We start from the raw sequence: 22,112 nt of genomic DNA, 5'->3' as shown, positions 1-22,112 counted from the left end.
GCGGCAACCTGGGCAAATCGGCCAGTTAAGATGGAGAACGGAGGAGGCGACGGCCGGCGTGATCTCCTCCGAGACGGGCGGCGCTTTGGCGAGGGCGGTGCTGCGCTAGACAAACGAGGGACGATGCGTGGTGGCAGCACGAGCAGCAGAGACCCTAGGGCTCGGGCGGTGGCTTTATATAGGGGCATGGGGGCGCAGCTAACTCGGCACAGAAGCCAAGGTTGGTTGGCGGCAGCGGCGCAGCTGCTGGCTGCCGGGCCTAGATAGGCCTGCCTAGGCCGACTAGTGGGCTAGCAGTGGACAGGTCGAAGCGAGATGATGCGGGTCGAGCCCACGGGCTTGGCCAAAAAAAAGATAGGCTTTGATTATTTTCAGAAATAATTTCTCGTGAAAGGAAAAATCCAGAAAAATCTAGATAGTTCGATTAAATCATGAAAAATACTTTTGAAAATCTCAAAAATTCAAGGAAAAATCCCAGAGATAGATTGGGATACGAGGAATCCAAATAAAGTACTTAGAGATGATGAAAAAGATTTTAGAGCCTTCTAATAAAAATATTTAGCTCAGGAAAAAATGAGAATAAATTTCAGAAAAAGCTGGAAAATTCTCAAAAGAACTAGTCATCTCTAAACGCATTGTAAACCTTTTTGCACTCATGAAACACCAGAATGCATCGGCAAGATGCAACACACAAAAAACAATTTTATTTAATTTAAAAAACAACCAATTGTTTCCCTATACTAAATTTTCTGTTAAGAAAATAAATGTTGGGAAAATTTTATCATGAAATCCAAAAATTTCAGATCGTGACTTGGCTACTACACGTTAATTAAACACCATCATTATATGAGCATGACATATCAATGCGGTTGTTTGCATTGATATGTTATAAAATTGAGCTTTCCATTTTTCCATATAAATTCAGCTTTCCTGAGGTGCTAGCTTTCTGGAAGGTATATGAGAAGTTTACTGTTTGTTTGAGCTTATGACTTTTCACGCTGAAAAGCTGCTAGAAAGCTCAAACAAACAGGCTATAGGCTAGCGCCAACGATGCTTGGGCGAAGATGTTAGAGTGTGGACACAGAACCTGTTTGCTACAAGGAGCAGAGTTGGAGTGGGTATGCTGCAGCTTGCTCATCGTCGGCGGCTCGGCGCTATCGATATCCTCCTATGTGAGATACTTGAGATCGCTTGCTTTGGCTTAAGGTTGGCACTTTTACATGGTTTGAGACTTTTGTTTGAGCTTCTTGGCAGTTTCTTATTGTAAAAAGTCACTAGCTTAAACAAACCGTAAACTTCTTGTGCAGCTTCTGAAAAGCTAGAAGCTCAGAAAAACTGAGTTTATATGGAAAGTTGGAAGCTCAGTTTTCTCAGCTTTTCGTAGCTTTTTGAGTCTAGAAAGCTAAACACAAAAGTTAGTATTACCTTTCTAAAATTAAAAAGCCAAGCCAACAGTATCTTTAAAAGTTCAAAAAGCTGCAGCTAAGGCAGGAGCCTTGAAGGTTGGATCGACTTCTGACTTCTCCATGCCGAGCCAGCTCGTTAACTTTACGCCGAGCCGAACCGGCTCGACTTCCAGCCGAGTCGGCTACTCGTCGCCTTCCCAAATCCCAACCCGATCCGATCCCCTCCCTGTCCGTCGCATTTCATCTCCCTCCCGCCGCCGCGAAATCCGTCGCCGCAAACGCAACTCCGCACTCCCAACCGCGGGTGGAGCCTAGATCCTTTGCCGCTCGTGCTCCGTGGCCTCCCTGCACTCCCAACCGCCGCCGGTGCTCTGCCGTCGCCATATCTGAGAGAGACGGCCGGACGAGGCCCTCCTCCGCGACATCTCGACGTCGAGAGGTCGATTCGGTGGCGGCCGCTGGTCCGCGGCTTCCAGCCAGGGCGGCGGTTTCCAGGGAAGGCTCATATTTTTTTTAATTTACTCGGTTCGATTGCTCTAGTGCCTAAATCGAACCTTTACTTGTTTATTATCCCCTCGGTTCGTTTTGCATCCACATTGGAGCTGCCGTTCTGGCACCGGACTCGGTAACCGAGCACCACAAAGATTCACCCAGCTCCACATATCCCTGCTACCGTGGCGTACCGATTCTCACGGCAGAAACCTGACCCGTGATTGCTGCACGAGCGGCAGAGGGGGCGAGGGGCCATAGGGTGCAGAGACTTGGCTTGGTTGTTGGGGCGACGGACATGGGGATACTGGAGCAGATGAAGGCTCTGTCCGCCGAGGGGCAGCCTCAAGTCCAGATAACTCGTAAGCATCCTGGTGTCTGTTTGCTCGCGTTACTTATCTGCATGATTAGTGAGTGCTGTCATATGAGATATCAATTATTATTTACAATTTTTCTACATCTGTTTCTGGGATAGAAGTAGCCACGGGACTGGTCGAATTAAGTAGATTCATGTGGCCTGGCTAGGTTTCGAACAAAGATCCCTCTACGCTGATGATTTTGTGCAGAGACATATGTTTGAGGTGATTGTGCGCATAAAGATATAATTTTTAGGTAACTTTGCGTATAAAGGATGTTCTTAACCCAACTCTTGGAACCTAGGTTCTGTCTGCTCAACTGTTCTCGAGCAGAAGTTTAAGCATCATCTAAGCCAAGTGCTGCGCATGTGCAATTGTGTTCGTGTTTGCTGTTTTCCTTGCCATTGTCCCTTCTGTCTCATGACATTCCTGATTTGCAGGTCATGGATCAAATTGTTCGGCATCTCAAATAATGGTATCGCCTAGTCTAGAAGGAGATATTTCGCATTGCGTCGAAACAATGGGATCACAGGTCCAGCTTCCAGAGGTATGAGATAATATCGTGTAAGTTATTAGGATGAATCAGTTTTTTCTCAGAGCACTATATAGCAAGTGATAGAACTAACCACCCCCACTGTCATTACTGCTAGCTTGGTGGTGGCATTTTGGATATAAGAACTTGGTAGTGCATCTGACATTCACACTATGAGGTCCAGGGTTGTACAATGGTCCATGGTTGATGTTTTTGAATTGTCGTTACCTTGCCTTATCATCTTATGATGGTTGTTGCTTGTGAATTTTTTTTTATGTTATACCTGCTGAAAATGAGGATACCCCCAGGATAGCACAATTCAATACTGTATTTTTTAAAACAGAACACATTTAGCTAATTCGATCGTAATTTGTCCATACTGCTCACTTCAGACAAGCATTATTACCACAACCATCTTGAGATTTTCGTTATTTTTCTCATGCTTTTTTTTGAAAAATTTCCCATGCTTATTTTCACAGGACATTCTTCATCAAATACACGCCCTCATGCCATTGCGAGATGCTGCTCAGGCCGCCTGCGTGTCTCGTGGTTTTCTGCGTTCTTGGAGATGCTTTCCAAATCTCATTATTTCTGTTGGTTCTCTAGGGATTAATGAAAACACATCTAATGATGATGAAATAAAAAGGGATTTCATATGTAGAGTTGACCACATTATGCAGAATCACTCTAGCATGGGAGTGAAGAGGTTTGTAATGGAAACCTACCCTTGTTCGAATCTCCAACCTAGTTATGTTGACCGCTGGCTTCAATGTGCCATTACACCTGGGATCAAAGAAATCTATCTATCAGTGTTTAGTTGTGGGATAAAGTACAACTTCCCAGGATTACTTTTATTTAGTAGGGAGATAAGAAGCTCCATCCAGACTTTTGTGCTTGGGGATTGTTCTTTTCGCTGTGCAGCCCAAGTTGGTTATATGAGTAGCCTGACAAATTTGGCATTGCATTCAGTACACATTACTGGAGAGGAACTATATGGTTTTCTATCCAATTCTTGTGCTGTGGAGCAACTAAGGCTTACCAACTGCAATGATATAATTTGCTTGAAGATACCTTGTCTGCTGCAGAAGCTTGATATCCTGCATTTGGTGGGTTGCAGTAAGCTGGAAATGATTGACAGCAATGCCCCTAACCTCTCCACTTTCTTCTTTGCTGGGCGCCCAATACATATCTTGCTTGGCGAAGCATTGCAAGTGAGAAAAATAAGTTTTTTCCGTGACTTTTCACCTGATGCGCTATATTATGCTAGTACCAAATTTCCATTCATCGCGCCAAATCTCCAAACTCTTGTGCTATCAACAAGTGATGAGGTCAGTTTTATCCATCCCAATAAGTTCATTGTTCTGGAAATGAAACTGATGGTAGAATAATAGTTTTATGTTTACAATACTCAATTACTCAGTCCACAATTAATCTTCGGGGGACATTTATTTCTTCAGACAGTCAATACACCAAAGGTGTTTGGCAAATTCATCCAGCTCAAGTACTTGGAGATAGTGGTCTCTACATTAAAGTTTTCCCAAGACTATGATCTCTGCTCTCTTATTTCTTTTCTTGATGCTTCTCCTGCCTTGGAGTCTCTTATTGTACGGGTATGACATCACTCTGACAAGTTACCATCTTAAAAACTTCATATTTAGGGTGAAAATCAGTATATTCAGTATAGTTGAAACTTTATGATTATTATTGAATATACACTCTGACATATCATGTATACCTATGCAGATTGCGCAGCCGACAATAAGGCGAGATTCAGTTATTGAAGACTCAAATGGCTACTCACGTCCACAGTGCCTTCAAGAACAGTGCCATGACAACCTCAAGAATGTGATGATAACCGGCTTTTGCTCTGCGAAGAGCATGATTGAGCTCACGATCTGTATTATCGAGAAAACAAAGGCACTGGCGTGCCTTACACTAGACACTACCCGTGGGTACGATAGGAGGCTTGTCAAGTTTGATAAGTGCCTGCAGCTGGGTAAGGAGGCACTTGTGGAGGCTAAAAGGGCCCGCGTTGCCATTCAGAGATACATCGAGGGGAGAGTGCCCCCAGCTGTGAACCTGAAAGTCATCGAGCCATGTAGCAAGTGTATATGGTGACAAATGTTAGGTGTTTTTCCTTTTCTTAAGCTATGATTCACATAGCTTTGCTACTCTCCCTCGTTTAGCTAGTGCTAATCTCCGTAATTCTGCCAGAAAGTATGGTTGTCAAATCTTTTTTTTTAATTTAGCATGTTGGAGAAGTTTTCCAAATAACCAAGTTCGGGGGGGAAATCTGCAATATTTCAATATTTTGTGGGTCCGATAAATCTATCTCATGTGTTAAAGTTGTGGTATATCGTCTTTTTTTTGTAACTTATGCAATAATTACGATGTGTGATGGATTAGGGATAGTTTCTAGTGAAATCCTGGCGTGCCAAAAAAAATTAGCAGTGATTGTAGTTGCCATTTTTATCATGGCCTGGAAGTTTACTACTCGGATGGGGTGGTATTACCGTTATGTTTCAGTGTTTCATCCGACTCTCTCCACCGAAATCGCTACCGAGTACCGGACACCTCCGTCGCTGCCCACCTCCTCCGTCATCCTCTTCCTCTCTTGGATTCCTATTTCGGATTTGTTCAATTAATCCCCTTCCCATGAGGATCGGAGGGGATTGAGGGGGATTTTGACTTGATTTAATCCCTCCGAATCCCTTTCAACCCTCTCCAATCCCCTTCAAATCGAAAGGTCTTCTTATTTATTCGATTACGTGCCACTAGACAAAACGGATTCGCAAGCGATGGGTCGGCTTGTTCCATCACTGGAATAGATGTTTCACCTCGTCAAGTGTATTGAAGGGACCATGGCACCCTAAGAGCTCGTTTGGCAGCTCATGCCAGAGCTACCTGGGCAGCACAACCCTCTCCGATAAATTAACGGAGCTGGGCACCCCCCCACCCCGTTTGGAGCTAGGACCTCCCACCCAAATCTTGTGTAAAAAGAATAGTCCACAATTCACAAATACTAAAAAAATCCAGAAAAATAGCAATGATAAATAAGGTCCGTAACATGTCTAAAAGATCAACAAGCAATATCAATCACCAAGTATTAAGGCACTGCAAGTTAAATAAATTCAGCATAGCACATCCAAGTCGCAGGCACCGCTGATTAAGGCACCAGATAATTATTGATCCATCAATTATTCTGTAGAAAATTTAGGTATATAGTTAAAATCTTGCATATAACATATGATCAGATAATTCAAAGATATGTATAGCTCGTAATATATGAATGCCAACTGAATAGGAATGGGGTCTACATAATGAGCAAAACATTTGTACATAATATAAAAAATTAAATGATCAAATATATACATATGCACATAGATATTCACATGAATACTCTTTTTGCTATTATTACTGGAAAGCCTGACCATTACATGCCACCATCTTAGAAGTTACAGTATAGTGGATGGTGTAATACTAGTATTGACAAGGTTAAAATTACTGTCAAGATATATTGCATATATCTGTCAAGATATATTACAGACAAGAGATGTGACAAGATATGTATTGCATAGACAAATGGCATGTATCCTACTGAAATGATAATTGATAAAAGAATACTTACAGGAACCATAACTAGGAATAGCTCGTTATCCTCTTCTTCCTCTAGCATGAATCTCCTAACTTCATCCTCCCAAGATTCCATTATCTCCTAACTCCTATAATATGCATATTCAAGGACAATAAAAATTGGACATGCATCAGAGTTTACTTAATACCGAGACATAAATGTACATGCACCAAATTTTTTTATTTTATTCCCAAGCACACCAGCAAGAGCAGGCAGCAATAGATGCAGCAGACAAGACAGTAGAGAGTCTAGTGGGTGAGGAAACAGCAATGTCACCTTCCTGATGACCAGCAAATGCTGAAGCAACTGAGATCCTCCCGTCCTTGGACTCCACAACTACAATAGAGGGGAAGATCATATATTGATTGTAAATGCAAGATTGAGATGTCAACTAGAATACACGAATTGATATAACATCAGGTTCGTTAAACAAAAAAAATTCAAGCACCACTGACAACGACTAATGCGAGCACTGACTAAAACAAATGTGCATATAGCCGTTCTTGTTCTCAATGCCTGTGTGCATTAGCTATGCAGATATGCGCAACAGCTATGCAGCACCGTTTTGATTGCAGCACACTAATTATTCAGAATTAGTCACAGTTTTGAATGGCTGTGTGCAACAGCTATGCAGCTATGGACAGTACAGGCGCACAGGGGCGGATCTAGGGCCCAGGCTGCCTGGGCTGCAGCCCGGGGCGAGCCCATGTAGTCCCTTTAACATATGTGGTATTTAGCTTAACAAAAGGAGGTTTACGAGGTAAGATTAGACTGTTTTGGCTGTGATTCAGCAACTTAGCCCGGGTGCATCTCCGTTTTGGATCCGCCCCTGCAGGCGCATACTTGCATACTTGCATACTAGCATCCTCATACCAGTAGTGTAGGATACTATAAAATCCCTCAAAAGTAAACTTGTTAAAAGTTGTAATTTTGAAGCTTTGTATTCTCTCCGGGATCACTTGTACTGAAAAGCTTAGTCAGCCATGAGTCGGAGAGATTTAGCAAGCACTTGTCTGAACTTGTTGTGCTAGATGATGTGAGACATATATTCAGTGCATCTTGATATACAAGATTTTATACTATGTTCAAATGTTTAGACTACACACAATGTTCAGACTACACACACCAAACATGTAGATGCATATATGACATAATTTGGCCAAGCTACCTGTACCTATCTGCTTGCTCGTGTTTAGGAGGAACCCAGGACAAGTAAACAACACTAGTTCTGAACAGTGCTGAGTGCACATTGTAATAGGGACAACACTAGTTGAAGAAACCAGAAATCTACAGTTCCCTGGGAGCTGGACCTACAGAAGCATGACTCAAATTTTTGAGCGAGAGAATTGGTAATCTTGGCACATAATTGATCACAGGACTGCAGGAAAGCAATAATCATATTTGGCAGTTCTTGAAAAGAATTGTTTGACAGGGCTGGGTCGCCAGGAAGAAAAGGCAGCGAGGACGTTCACAGGGGTGAGCAACGAGAGATGTGAACCGGGGAGACGGAGGGAGGATGAGTGGGAGACGGGGCGCAGCCGCGGCGGTCGCTAGAGTCCGGGGAGAGAGACAGATGAAAGGGACTAATAATGTTAAACGTTACATAAAATAGCACCCGGTTAGAATTTGGCATCAATAATGTTAATTTGGACTAAAATGTCCGTGGTCAGCACACGCACCAGTCATCAGAACAAACGCTAGCTTCTCCAATCTTTCCTTGGTCCAGACACCCAGCGGGCATGTCCCAGCCTCCCATGCTCCTAGCACGCGAGGAGCACATGCATGTAGAGCGCAAGAACCAGCATGGTGGCATACGCATGGCGAGCGCGGCCACCAGCAACACACAGCGCATCCCTGGACAAACGCGCGCAACAGCAGCACAGGTGTGCCCCGCCACGACCATCTCGTGGGCGGCCATGCGGCGGCTGGGCTGCAGAGGGGCGGGCTGAGCTCAAGGATGCGGCGCAGCTGGCCTTGCCTCGCGTGTGCGTTGAAGGAGACAAGCGCGGCCGACGGCGCGACGGAGAGCACGGTGACGGCCCTCGCGAGGACCACGGCTGTGAAGTTCGCGCCGCCAGCGATGGGAGGAGCCAACCTCGAGCGCCTCGGCGACCTAGCATGGCCTGCTACTGTAACAGGAGAGATGGAGAACGGTAAGGAAGAAGATAAGGAGTAGAAACGACAATGCACTTTGCGCTGTAGACAGAAAAAGGTTCCTGTTAGCCATAAAAGGTAACCCAATGGTATTTTCAGGAACGGTTCACCACTTTTTAATGGTGTTTTATGGAAGTAGTGATCTTTGAGGGCTATGAAACCAATTTTTCTAAGATAGAATTGGGAGAGGACGGCAGCTCAAGGCCGGGCACGCATTAGGGTTCTTCGCAAAATGGTCGGCCGACGGTTTTTTTTTTTAAAAACGGCGCAAAATCAGGATTTTCTCTTTTGATATTGAAATATTCTGAAACCTAGGGGCGTGTTGCAAATAAATCGAACATGTTTACTATAGGAGGAGGGCCTCCGTGGACCCCAAGACGATTAATGAAAAATTGGAGAGCTTTTTTGCAAAAAAATCACATGCCTACCTACTGCGTGCCTACCTACCTGCTCACGGAAGGACGGATTTACACGATCGGACAGATACGAATTCAGGCCGACATGGCCCGTGCGGTTGGGCGTGGCAGGACTGCCAGAAGAAGTGGTGTTGACTTTTAGAAATCTTACTTGTGAAGAGGATCAGTTGTTTGTTACATCCTGTTACATCCTTTGGCACATTTGGAAAGCAAGAAATGATCATAGGTTTCAACGTAAAGACTGCTCTGTGCACACTATCATTTACCAAGCAAAGGCTTCTCAAAAAGCTCAATATGAAGCGTATCGTATTGACCAAAGCATGAACATTCTGACCACATCACATTACTTACAAGATGATATTTATTTTTCACATCTTTTATCTAGCAACCTTTGCTGCAGGATTGACGCATCATATGTAAATCAAAAGGCTGGCTTGGGAATTCTCTTTACCAATGCTACAACGCACAAGCCACCCTTCTTGGTCTCTTCAAATCAGAGCCAAATGCTCAGCCATTTCTCCCTTGCAGGCAGAGGCGCACAGCCTCCTCTTAGCGATGAATGTTGCTTCCATCTTGTAGGTGCGTGGCTGTTACTTTCTATCTCCCTCTTGGAAATGGGAAGACATCAGCATGGACTTCATTGTTGGACTGCCCCTTATATCGCAGTGACATGATTCCATTTGGGTGATTGTGGATCGTCTTACCAAGACTGCCCACTTCCTTCCGGTTCACACCACCTACACGGCCAAGAAATATGCAGAGTTGTATCTTGACCGTATTGTTTCCCTGCACGGTGTGCCTAGGACGATCATATCTGATCGAGGTGTTCAGTTTGTAGCGCGTTTTTGGGAGCAGCTACAAGCATCACTTGGCACCAAGCTCTTTTGTAGATTTACTTATCACCCTCAAACCGATGGTCAGACCGAAAGAGTGAATCAGATCCTTGAAGATATGTTGAGAGCATGTGTCATCCACTATGGCAAGAATTGGGATAAGTGCTTACCGTTGGCAGAGTTCTCTTATAACAACAGCTATCAGACTAGCTTGAAGATGGCACCGTTTGAAGCCCTATATGGTCGGAAATGTCGCACACCGTTGAATTGGTCACAAGTTGGCGAAAGACAGACCTACGGCTGTGACTTAGTAGTAGAAGCAGAAGAACAAGTGAAGATAATTCAAGCAAATCTCAAGGCCGCCCAATCCTGACTGAAAAGTTACTCCGACAGGAGAAGGAGACCCCTGCAGTTTGATATTGGTGATCACGTATATCTTTGAGTCTCCCCGACTAAAGGAGTGCAACGGTTTGGAGTAAAAGGAAAATTGGCTTCCCGTTACGTTGGCCCTTATGAGATTGTGGAAATTTGTGGACCCGTTGTGTACCGGATCCAACTCCCAGAATAGCTCTCGGCCATTCATGATGTTTTCCATGTCTCCCAACTGAAGAAATGTGTCCAAGTCCCAACTGAGATCTTGGGATAGGAGCAACTTCAAATCGAGCCCGACCTAACTTACACTGAGTATCCAGCCAAGGTCCTCGACCGAAAGTAAAGACATACCCGACGGCAAACAGTCAAAATGTACAAGATACTATGGAACAACCACACAGAGGAAGAAGTAACCTGGGAAACAGAAGAGTATCTGAACAAACACTTCCGAGGTTTTCTTTTCACCCAAGGAGGTAAGGACTGCACACCCCCACTGGTTACCATTACACCCGAATCTCGGGATGAGATTCTTTTTAAGGGGGGTAGGCTGTAACGACCCTGGTTAAATCATCCGAGTTAATCCTAATCCAAGTCTCTAATTCCACTGACTCAGCTCCCCTGAGCTTAAGCGCTCAACATGCAGTTTCCGACCCCAACCCCTAAAGAACCCAACCAACCCCGTCGGTTCCTTCTGAATCCCAAAGGCTGTTGGAGGTATGCCCTAGAGGCAATCATAGAGATGATGATATTCCATTTGTATCCATGATTTATATTGTGTTCATTGAATATCCATTAAAGGCTACTTGAATTGATTTGCAATTATGTGAATTGTATGTGAAACTCTTTACTTGTATGGTTATTCTAAAGTTGTCCCTAGTCGGAGTTCAGGTGAGGACACACATGAATATTAGACTAGCACATGCATTAGTTGATGACTATGTTTGACAAGTCATAGACATGGAGATGTTGAACTAATAATGTGGGCACATGTGGAGACATGTGCTAGGACTGACCCAACACGAGAAGTAGTTCTCTCTTTAAACAACATATACTCTTTGTCCTTAGACCAGAGATTGTCACATGTATTCAAGATGTGGATCGACCTACTTAGGGGCTATCAAACGCTACGCCGTAACAGGGTAGTTATAAAGGTAGCTTTCGGGTTTGTCAAGAAGCATGCTGTGAGACATGGTCAATCAAGATGGGATTTGCCCCTCTCTGATTGAGAGTGATATCTCTGGGCCCCTCGAGTGATTGGATCCGAAAATGCATGGCCATGCTACGTACGGTTAAGAGTTAACCTACAAAGGGATTCCGAATCACAGGATCGAGAAAGAGCGGTCGGTTTGGAGCTAGACCAAATATCGTGAGGCAAAGGGAATAGCATGTATATTATGTTGTGATGGTTCGTCTGATATGATCTTCGTGTGCGTATAGGAGTTGGCACGTCTTGCTAGAGGCCGCTACCGACTATTGGGCCGAGTAGGAGTACTCGGGCCATGTCTATACGTATCCGAACCCATAGGGTCACACACTTAAGGGGCTGGAAGCCCAATTCGGATGTGATCCGAGTTGGATTAGGTTTAGAAGTACTAATGGGCCTCGGACCCAGAGGCTCGTTAGGAACCTCTATAAATAGAGGGGTGGGGGCGCCCTAGGGTTTACACCTTTTGGCGAAACACATCTGCCGTGCCTCCTACGCCCTCGCCTGTTGCACCTCGCGGATCTAGCAGTCCGGCTTGCAATGCTTCCTCCCTGCACGTGTGGATACCTTGGAGGTGTTGCACCTGCAGCACTTGGACGAGCCGCCGACAAGCCACGACGAGCCGACGATGAGCCGCGGCACGAGGGCGATCTTGCTGCACGTGGACGAGCTGCTGAGGAGCTGCTGGACGTTGACGTGATCGACTACGTACGACTACGTTGATCGACTACGTACGACTACGTTGATCGTCTTCGCTGCATCGACGCAAATCTACATCTTCCGCACCAGTAGTGCGTCAAGTGGTAATCCCGTGATCCTTATACGGCAGTTCTTCCTGGTTTTACGTGGTAGAAATTTTGATTTACGCTAGTGTAGCCTACCTCGTATCCCAACAAAGGCAGTGTTCCTTTCCATCTTGAGCAGAGGAAAAACCGAGACTGACTGGTGGACCCGCAAATCTCTTCCTCGGATCTACCGAGGCAGACGCGCTCGAGCAGCATGTGCCCGCTTTAGAGCTTCTCTGCCGCGTGGCTTGATCTCTCTGACGCTTGCCGCTTTGCCCAGTCGCCGACCGCGATAGGATGGATTCCCGCGCCCTCCTCCCCAATCGTAGCGGAAGCCCCTCTGCAACCCTTTCTGCATCGCCTCGTCTCACTCGCGCCCTCACCGGCCGCGCCATGGTGCCCCGTCGCCGCCGTGGCAGAGCTTTGCCGCTGCTGCGTCAGACCGCCTCGCAACGAGCGCCCATCATCATCTCACCGGATCCTTGGCTGCAAGACCCGATGCCTTCCGGTTTTTTTGCCGCCTCTCCACAGTCACGCCGCCCACGAACTCGCTACGCGACGATTCCTCCCTCGCCAACCCCGACTCCGGCAGCGACAGCTCCTTTTCTCGCCCCACCAGTGCCGTGCTCCGGCAATGCCACTGTTTCGTGCTCGACCGCGACGCCATTCGCCCTGTCTTCTCACCTGTTGCAACCTCGCTTGTAGCGCCTTTCTCCCTGTCACACCAATCAAATCCGCTGCTCGACGATGCCCGCCTCTGCCAAATCTAAACCCCGGCAAAACCGCGCCTGCGCCGCCTTGTCTCCAGTGCCCAATGACTGAAGACGCTATCTTCGAAGCCCTGTTCCGCCGCCCATCGCCGCTCAATCTCCGCCATGGCAGCGCACTCCATGTTTTTCTTCCCAGTCATCGTGCTGCTCGAAATCTCTCTCTTCCACGCCGCTATAAAAGGGAATGCCAGAGTTCCACCGGAGTTCCTTCGCCTTTGCTGTTTCGCCGCCCCTACTTTGAGCACACTTGAGCAATCCCACTGAAACTCTTGAGAAGTTCCCCTCTCCGCTCAAGTCCGCTTCTCCCCAATCCACCCAGCCGTTTGCTCCTCCGTGCTGTGCTAGAGCTTCCTTGTTGCCCACAAGAAGCTCCGCCACCGCCGGAGCACCACCGGACATCGCCGCCGCCCAAGCCTTAGTGCTTAAGACCTCCGCCCAAAGTTTGCTCCTTCCCGACCCCAAGCCTTCACCAGTAGACCTAAAGGTAAGCTGCCGACCCCCTTCTGGTTCGCCCGACCCCTTTTTCCGTCTCGCCCGACCCTGTCTGTTTCGCCCAGCCCCTTTTTCCGTCTCGCCCGACCCTGTCTGTTTCGCCCAACCCCTTTTTCCGTCTCGCCCGACTCTGTCTGTTTCGTCCAACCCCTTTTTCCATCTCGCCCGACCCTATCTATTTAGCCGACCCTTATCTGCCTCGCCCGAGGACTCGGTTGTATCCTTTTCCTTCACCCGAGAGTTTTTGTGTAAAAGATCGGGATTTCTCTGAGTTAAGTCTGAGGACCCCGAACACAGTTATCCCTTAAGGTTTAAGGGTTAGATCACAAGTTTATCCCCATCTGACCCTTTTATCTTGCTCTCCACCAACTAAAGTAAACTTCCCCCACTTTTTCTGTAGCTTTGCTACAAGTGTCCGAGCTTAAACTGCAAGTGTTGTTGAAATAACCGTATAAACACTAACTCCTGCATTGCATTCGTGTAGAGTTACATCTCACTGATGGCATCTACGAGCTACACCCGGCGCTCGAAGATGGAGTTGTAGCTGAGCGCTAGTTCCAGAAGCCGAAGCCGCCCTAGCTGAAGACCAGTTCTCCTCCCCTCCGCTTGAAGGCAAGCCCCGGAGCATGAACCCCAAATTTCTAAACTTGCACATGCCTTCCTTCTCGTGTTTGTGCATTTACGTATAGGAGTTGTTTGCAACCATAGATGCATGACATAGTTCCTTTGATTTGAACACTAGTTTGTTGGGCCGAGTAGTTGCTATGCTTAAATAGGAATCGGTAAAAGTCAAGTAATTTCCTATCACTCGCGAGTTATAGGAGTTGGTTGTTTCTGTTGGGATACGAGGTAGGCTACACTAGCGCAATTCAAAAATTCTACCGCGTATAACCAGGAAGTACTGCCGTATAAGGATCACGGGATTACCACTCGACGCACTACTGGTGCGGAAGATGTAGATATGCGTCGATGCAGTGAAGACAATCACGTAGTCGTACGTAGTCGATCAACGTAGTCGTACGTAGTCGATCACGTCCAGCAGCTCGTCTATGTGCAACAAGATCGCCTCCGGTGCCGCGGCTCGTCGTCGGCTCGTCGTGGCTCGTCGGCGGCTCGTCCAAGTGCTGCAGGCGCAACACCTCCAAGGTATCCACACGTGCAGGGAGGAAGCGTCGCAAGCCGGACTGCTAGAGGTTCCTTATACCCATAGCACTAGAGTCAATCTAGAAGGTACCTAATACCCATAGCTCTTACATGCGCATCATGCTTAGCCTGCGGGAGTGGTTTTGTCAACGGATCAGAAATGTTCAGATCCGTGTGTATTTTGCATATCTTGATCTCACCTCGGTTAACGAAGTCTCGAATGAGATGAAATCGCCGCATTACGTGTTTGTTCTTCTGGTGGTTCCTTGGCTCCTTTGCTTGCACAATTGCCCCATTGTTATCACAGTAGAGATTCAATGGGCTGGACGCATTCGGGAACACACCAAGCTCAATGAGGAAATTCCTTATCCAAACACCTTCCTTCGTGGCTTCCGAAGCTGCGATGTACTCGGCTTCTGTCGTAGAATCGGCCACCGTCTCCTGCTTGGAACTCTTCCAGCTAACAGCACCACCATTTAGCGTGAACACAAATCCTAATTGTGACTTTGAATCATCTCTGTCGGTTTGGAAACTAGCATCGGTGTAACCTGTTACAACGAGCTCCTCCTCACCTCCATAGACAAGGAACATATCTTTAGTCCTTCTCAAGTACTTAAGAATGTTTTTCACCGCTGTCCAGTGACTCTCACCTGGATCAGATTGGTGTCTGCTTGTCATACTTAGCGCATATGAAACATCTGGGCGAGTACTTATCATTGCATACATGATAGATCCAATAGCCGAGGCATATGGCACTCTACTCATGCGATCCCGCTCATCAGCAGTCGAAGGACACTGAGTCTTGCTGAGATGTATGCCATGTGACATAGGCAAGAACCCTTTCTTTGCCTCTTCCATGCTGAACCGCTTCAACACTTTGTTAATGTAAGTATCTTGGCTTAAACCTATAAGCCTTCTCGATCTATCTCTATAGATCTTAATGCCCAGAATATATGCCGCTTCCCCTAAGTCCTTCATCGAAAAACTATTTTTCAGTGAAGTCTTTACGGACTCGAGCATAGGAATGTTATTTCCAATCAGTAATATGTCATCCACATATAAGATTAGAAATACTATAGAGCTCCCACTAACCTTCTTGTAAACACAAGACTCTTCTTCGTTCTTGGTGAAGTCAAACCCTTTGACTACTTCATCAAAACGAATGTTCCAACTCCTAGATGCTTACTTCAATCCATAAATGGATCTCTGAAGCTTGCATACCTTTCCAGCATTTTTCGGATCGACAAAACCCTCGGGCTGTATCATATACACGTCCTCAGCTAGGTTTCCATTCAGGAAAGCTGTCTTGACATCCATCTGCCATATCTCATAATCGAAATATACAGCTATAGCTAGAATAATCCGAATGGACTTAAGCATCACTACGGGCGAGAAGGTCTCGTCGTAGTCAACTCCTTGAACTTGTCGAAAACCTTTTGCGACAAGTCATGCTTTATAGATGTGAACATTTCCATCCATGTCCTTTTTCTTCTTATAGATCCACTTGCACTCTATGGCTTTAACACCATCAGGTGGGTCAACCAAGTTCCAAACTTGATTGTATCCCATGGACTCTATTTCGGATTGCATGGCATTCTGCCATTTTTCGGAGTCTGGGTCCATCATTGCTTCTGCATATGTCGCAGGCTCATCATTTTCCAACAATAATATTTCCCACATTTCGCGGAGCCTTGCCGACCTTCGTGGTTGTGGCGGTGCTTCTCTTGCCATGGGTATCTCAACTTGTTCTGCTACATTAGCATCACTCATTGATTCTTGCCCGATCGGCTCATCTTGAACTTCTTCAAGATGCACTGTCTTTCCACCCTTTTCTCCTTTGAGAAACTCTTTCTCTAGGAAAACCCCGTTCCGAGCAACAAACACTTTGCCTTCTGATCGGTTGTAGAAATAATATCCCAAAGTTTCCTTTGGATATCCCACGAAAATGCACTTATCCGACTTGGGTGTGATCTTGTCCGATTGAAGTCGCTTGACAAACACTTCACATCCCCAAATCTTTAGAAAAGACAAACTAGGAACCTTTCCAGTCCATATCTCATATGGTGTCTTAACTACGGATTTAGATGGTACCCTATTAAGTGTGAAAGCTGCTGTTTCTAGAGCGTATCCCCAAAATGACAACGGTAGGTCCGACTGGCTCATCATTGATCGAACCATGTCTAACAAAGTTCGATTACGTTGCTCGGACACACCGTTTCTCTGAGGTGTTCCAGGCGGCGTAAGTTGTGGAACAATTCCGCAACTCTTTAGATGATTGCTAAACTCGTGGCTCAAATACTCGCCTCAACGATCAGATCGTAAGGCCTTAATTTTCTTACCACGCTGATTTTCAACTTCATTATGAAATTCCTTGAACTTTTCAAAGGTTTCAGACTTATGCCTCATCAAGTAGACATAGCCATATCTACTAAAATCATCAGTGAAAGTTATGAAGTATTGGAATCCTCCTCTAGCCGTCGTGCTCATTGGTCCGCATACATCACTATGTACGAGTTCCAACAAGTCTACTGCTCTCTCAGAAAATCCTGTGAAAGGCGTCTTGGTCATCTTGCCTAGCAAGCAAGCCTCACATGTCTCGTATGATTCAAAATCAAACGAAGTTAGAAGTCCATCAGAATGGAGCTTCTTAATGCGCTTTTCACTTATATGACCCAAACGACAATGCCACAAGTAGGTAGGACTCAAATCATTAGGCCGAGGCCTTTTAGCACTTACATTACAGACACGTGAACCATCAAGATTTAAAACAAATAATCCATTCACAATGGGTGCAAAACCCATAAACATATTATTCTTAGAGATCACACAACCATTGTTTTCACTCGCAAATGAATAACCATCCTTCATCAAGCATGAAGGAGACAAAATGTTTCGACTTAAACTAGGAACAAAATAACAATTATTCAACTCCATAATAAATCCTGACGGGAGGTGGAGTTGCATCGTCCCGACGGTCAACGCAGCAACTCTTGCATTATTGCCCACGCGGAAATCAACTTCTCCTCTTTCCACACTTCTACTTCTTATCATTCCCTGCATCGAATTGCAAATATGAGCAACCGATCTGGTATCAAATACCCAAGAATTAATAATTGTATCAGCGAGAAATATGTTGTCTATAACATTAACAACAAGCGTACCTGAGGTAGAAGTACTCTTACTTCCGCCATTCTTCAAGGAAGCTAGGTACTGCTTGCAGTTTCTCTTCCAGTGACCAAGTTCATGACAGTAAAAGCACTCTTTATCTGGAGCAGGTCCAGGTCCAGCTTTAACCTTGGGCGGTGGGTTTGGCTTGGACGTTCCAGCCTTGCCCTTCTTCTTCCAAGAATTGCCCTTCTTCTTAAAGCTAGGCTTGTTCTGTATAGCCATCACATGGCTGGTACTAGCGCTTTTCTTGATGTCAGCCTCTGCTGTTTTAAGCATGCCACACAGCTCATTCAGACCCTTCTCCGTCCCATGCATATGGTAGTTCGAGATGAAGTTCCCATAGCTAGGCGGAAGAGATGAAAGAATGAAATCAGTGGCCAACTCTTGGCCCAGTGGGAAGCCCAGCTTCTCCAACCGTTGAGTGTAACCAACCATTTTGATTACGTGTGGTCCTACTGCTACGCCTTCTGCTAGCTTGCTCTCAACAAAGGCCTTAGACACATTGAACCTTTCAGTCCTGTCCTGTGTTTGGAACATGTCTCTAAGCGCCACGATCATATCGTGCACCTCATGGTTTGTTTCGAACTGCATCTGCAGCTCGGGTTCCATGCAAGCAAGCATAAGGCAGCTTACTTCGAGGTTAGCATCACATGCTTTCTTGTAAGCATTCTTAGCAGCAGCGGGTGCATCATCAGCAGGTTCTTCTGGTAGTGGGTTGTCTAGAACATCTTCCTTTTTCTCAGCCCTGAGAACAATTCTCAGGTTACGGATCCAATCCGAGTAATTTGTTCCATTCAACTTGTCCTTCTCAAGGATCGAACGCAAAGCAAACGGTGTAGTGCTGCTAGGTGCCATTAATCTACAACAAACTAATGCAAAATACACTAAGACAAACGTATCCATGATAGAGCAAATCACATTAAACTATTTTAACAGAATCTACTCCCACTAATCAATATCCCTCTATTGAAACTTAGTGATTCAGGATCCAAAACTAACAAGTCCACTAGTGAGCTTTAGCATCACCGCTAGCAAACAAGGTAGATCGGTAAGCAACTTTTGCTAATCATATCACATATGACTCCTGTTGGTGGGTGACATCTCTATGTCTCGGCGCCCAACCTTTATGCCCCAAAGTCCTTAACCGTTAAGATGACCTTGTTAAGCAAACCAACCCTTATGCGTGTAAGTGTCCGACACAAACCCGTCTAGTCAAGGAAAACTAGTGGTACCCTAATTTCATAGACCCACCACTAACTGTACAAGACATGGGACGGTGCAAGTTTTAGTTGGGAGGGCATACTAACTTAAATTTTGTGAGGGATCGTTCTACTTCTAACATCACAGCATGCAGAAAGTAAAACATAAACAGAATAGCATTCACACAGTTGTGACACAGTATGGCCCGTTTTTATATGGTGATCTCCATCTCCATAGAACCTGTTCACCATGGTGATCTCCATCTCCATGTTCCATGTGCGCCATCCTCCTGGTGATGAGTCCTCCAAGAACTAGAACATCCTATTACGCCTAATAGCTAGTAAAGAATCTAGTAATGAAGATTACATAGTTGCTTGGATCATCACAGATTGGTACGCAGACCATTAAATACAATAAAGTGACAACACATATGGCTCCTGCCGTGTTACCGTACGCGCGACACGCAGGTCACGAATGAGTTACACACATGCATCACATACACAAGGGGGCCATACTGATCACAAGATACATACATACATCCTGCAAAACAGAGTTAGGCGTCCTAACGTTCCAAACTTCGGATGCCCGAAACTCCATCTTCCAAGCCGAATTTGGGAAATCTAATTTCGCCGAAAATGGCAAAGCCGTTGAATTTCATGTGTAACTTTTTCTGTAGATTAATTTTCATATATAATTCGCCCTGATCCGAGATCGTACCGAAAAGTTACGGCTGATTTACCGAAGCATATGCATACGGCAAAAATCCCGACCCCGGCAGTAGATCTCATCTACTATTGCACATCTAATGCGCCTGGCGTATGACCCTAGATTTCGAATCAACCAATCATATTGATCTTCACTCACTGCAACTGGATTTACGTGTATCACTTAACTCCGATGGCGGAAACCGACCGGTAGGAGTATGTCGTTACACTACCATTGCAGCAAGGGCACGAAACCAGGACATAGATCAAACGGAAAACTCGCATATCTCCATATGCACACATCCCGAATCCAAAACTAAGCAGCTACGGCTCTGATACCACTGTTGGGATACGAGGTAGGCTACACTAGCGCAATTCAAAATTCTACCGCGTATAACCAGGAAGAACTGCCGTATAAGGATCACGGGATTACCACTCGACGCACTACTGGTGCGGAAGATGTAGATATGCGTCGATGCAGTGAAGACGATCACGTAGTCGTACGTAGTCGATCACGTCCAGCAGCTCCTCAGCAGCTCGTCCACGTGCAGCAGCAAGATCGCCTCCGATGCCGCGGCTCGTCGTCGGCTCGTCGTGGCTCGTCGGTGGCTCGGCGGCGGCTCGTCCAAGTGCTGCAGGCGCAACACCTCCAAGGTATCCACACGTGCAGGGAGGAAGCGTCGCAAGCCGGACTGCTAGAACCGCGAGTTGCAACAGGCGAGGGCGTGGGAGGCACGGCAAGTGTGTTTCGCCAAAAAGGTGTAAACCCTAGGGCGCCCCCACCCCTCTATTTATAGAGGTTCCTGACGGGCCTCTGGATCCGAGGCCCATTATTACTTCTAAACCTAATTCAACTCGGATTTGATCCGAATTGGGCTTCCAGCCCCTTAAGTGTGTGACCCTATGGGTTCGGATACGTATAGACATGGCCCGAGTACTCCTACTCGGCCCAATAGTCGGTAGCGGCCTCTAGCAAGACGTGCCAACTCCTATACGCACACGAAGATCATATCAGACGAACCATCACAACATAATATACATGCTATTCCCTTTGCCTCACGATATTTGGTCTAGCTTCAAGCCGACCGCTCTTTCTCGATCCTGTGATTCGGAATCCCTTTGTAGGTTAACTCTTAACCGTACGTAGCATGGCCATGCATTTTTGGATCCGATCACTCGAGGGGCCCAGAGATATCACTCTCAATCAGAGAGGGGCAAATCCCATCTTGATTGACCATGTCTCATAGCATGCTTCTCGACAAACCCGAAAGCTACCTTTATAACTACCGTGTTACGGCGTAGCGTTTGATAGCCCCTAAGTAGGTCGATCCACATCTAGAATACATGCGACAATCTCAGGTCTAAGGACAAAGCGTATATGTTGTTTAAAAAGAGAACTACTTCTCATGTTGGGTCAGTCCTAGCACATGTCTCCACATGTGTCCACATTATTAGTTCAACATCTCCATGTCCATGACTTGTGAAACATAGTCATCAACTAATACATGTGCTAGTCTAATATTCATGTGTGCCCTCACATGAACTCCGACTAGGGACAACTTTAGAATAACCATACAAGTAAAGAGTTTCACATACAATTCACATAATTGCAAATCAAGTCAAGTAGCCTTCAATGGATATTCAATGAACACAACATACAAATCATGGATACAAATGGAATATCATCATCTCTATGATTGCCTCTAGGGCATACCTCCAACAAGGAGAAGGAAGACGGCTTCCCCAAGGTGGACAGCTGCTTCATGATTTTTGATGGCCCGACGGCTTACGACTCTAAGCACCACTAGAAGCTGGAGCGCCGTGAGGTCTACGCGGCCGAGCCTGCTACACCGGCCTTCCTCGACTGGTCGGGATCCGCCATCACCTTCGACTAGTCCGACCACCTGGGGCGCATCCTGCAGCCAGGACGCTACCCGCTCGTCGTTGACCCCGTCATCGGCACAACACGCCTCACCAAGGTGCTCATGGACGGAGGCAGCGGCCTCAACATCCTCTACGCCGAGACTCTCGACGCCATGGGGATCGACCGCTCCCACCTCCACCCCAGCAAGGCGCCGTTCCACGATGTCGTGTTGGGGAAACAGGCAATGCCTCTCGGGTAGATCAACCTGCCCGTCACTTTCAGGACTCCTTCCAACTACAGGAAGGAGGTCCTTACCTTCGAGGTGGTAGGTTTCTGTGGAACCTACCACGCCATCTTGGGGTGGCTGTGCTACGCCAAGTTCATGGCCAGACCTAACTACACCTACCTCAAGCTCAAGCTGTCTTGGCCCAACGGGGTCATCACCGTCGGCACGTCTTTCCAGAAAGCGTATGAGTGCAACGTAGAGTGCTGCGAGTACGCCATGGTCATCACCTTCACGGAAGATTTGGCGGTCTAGCTTGCGGAGGGCGCCGAGGACCAACCTGACTCCAAGCAGTTGGCCACCTCCT

At 46.3% G+C, this 22,112-nt stretch overlaps 1 protein-coding gene across 1 annotated transcript; it reads left to right on the top strand.

Moving 5' to 3' along the window:
- Positions 1-1,574: 1,574 nt before the first annotated feature.
- Positions 1,575-5,137, top strand: LOC117833462 (uncharacterized). Its single transcript, XM_034712966.2, has 5 exons — positions 1,575-2,257; positions 2,692-2,798; positions 3,263-4,111; positions 4,241-4,393; positions 4,527-5,137. The coding sequence occupies exons 1-5, from the start codon at positions 2,194-2,196 to the stop codon at positions 4,899-4,901; spliced, it is 1,548 nt and encodes a 515-aa protein (XP_034568857.1). The 5' UTR covers positions 1,575-2,193; the 3' UTR covers positions 4,902-5,137.
- Positions 5,138-22,112: the final 16,975 nt, after the last annotated feature.

Source organism: Setaria viridis, chromosome 8 (assembly GCF_005286985.2).
Source record: "Setaria viridis chromosome 8, Setaria_viridis_v4.0, whole genome shotgun sequence".
Classification (NCBI taxonomy): Eukaryota; Viridiplantae; Streptophyta; class Magnoliopsida; order Poales; family Poaceae; genus Setaria; species Setaria viridis.
Note: the sequence above shows the minus strand (reverse complement) of the source record. Positions and strands in the feature narration are given on the sequence as shown.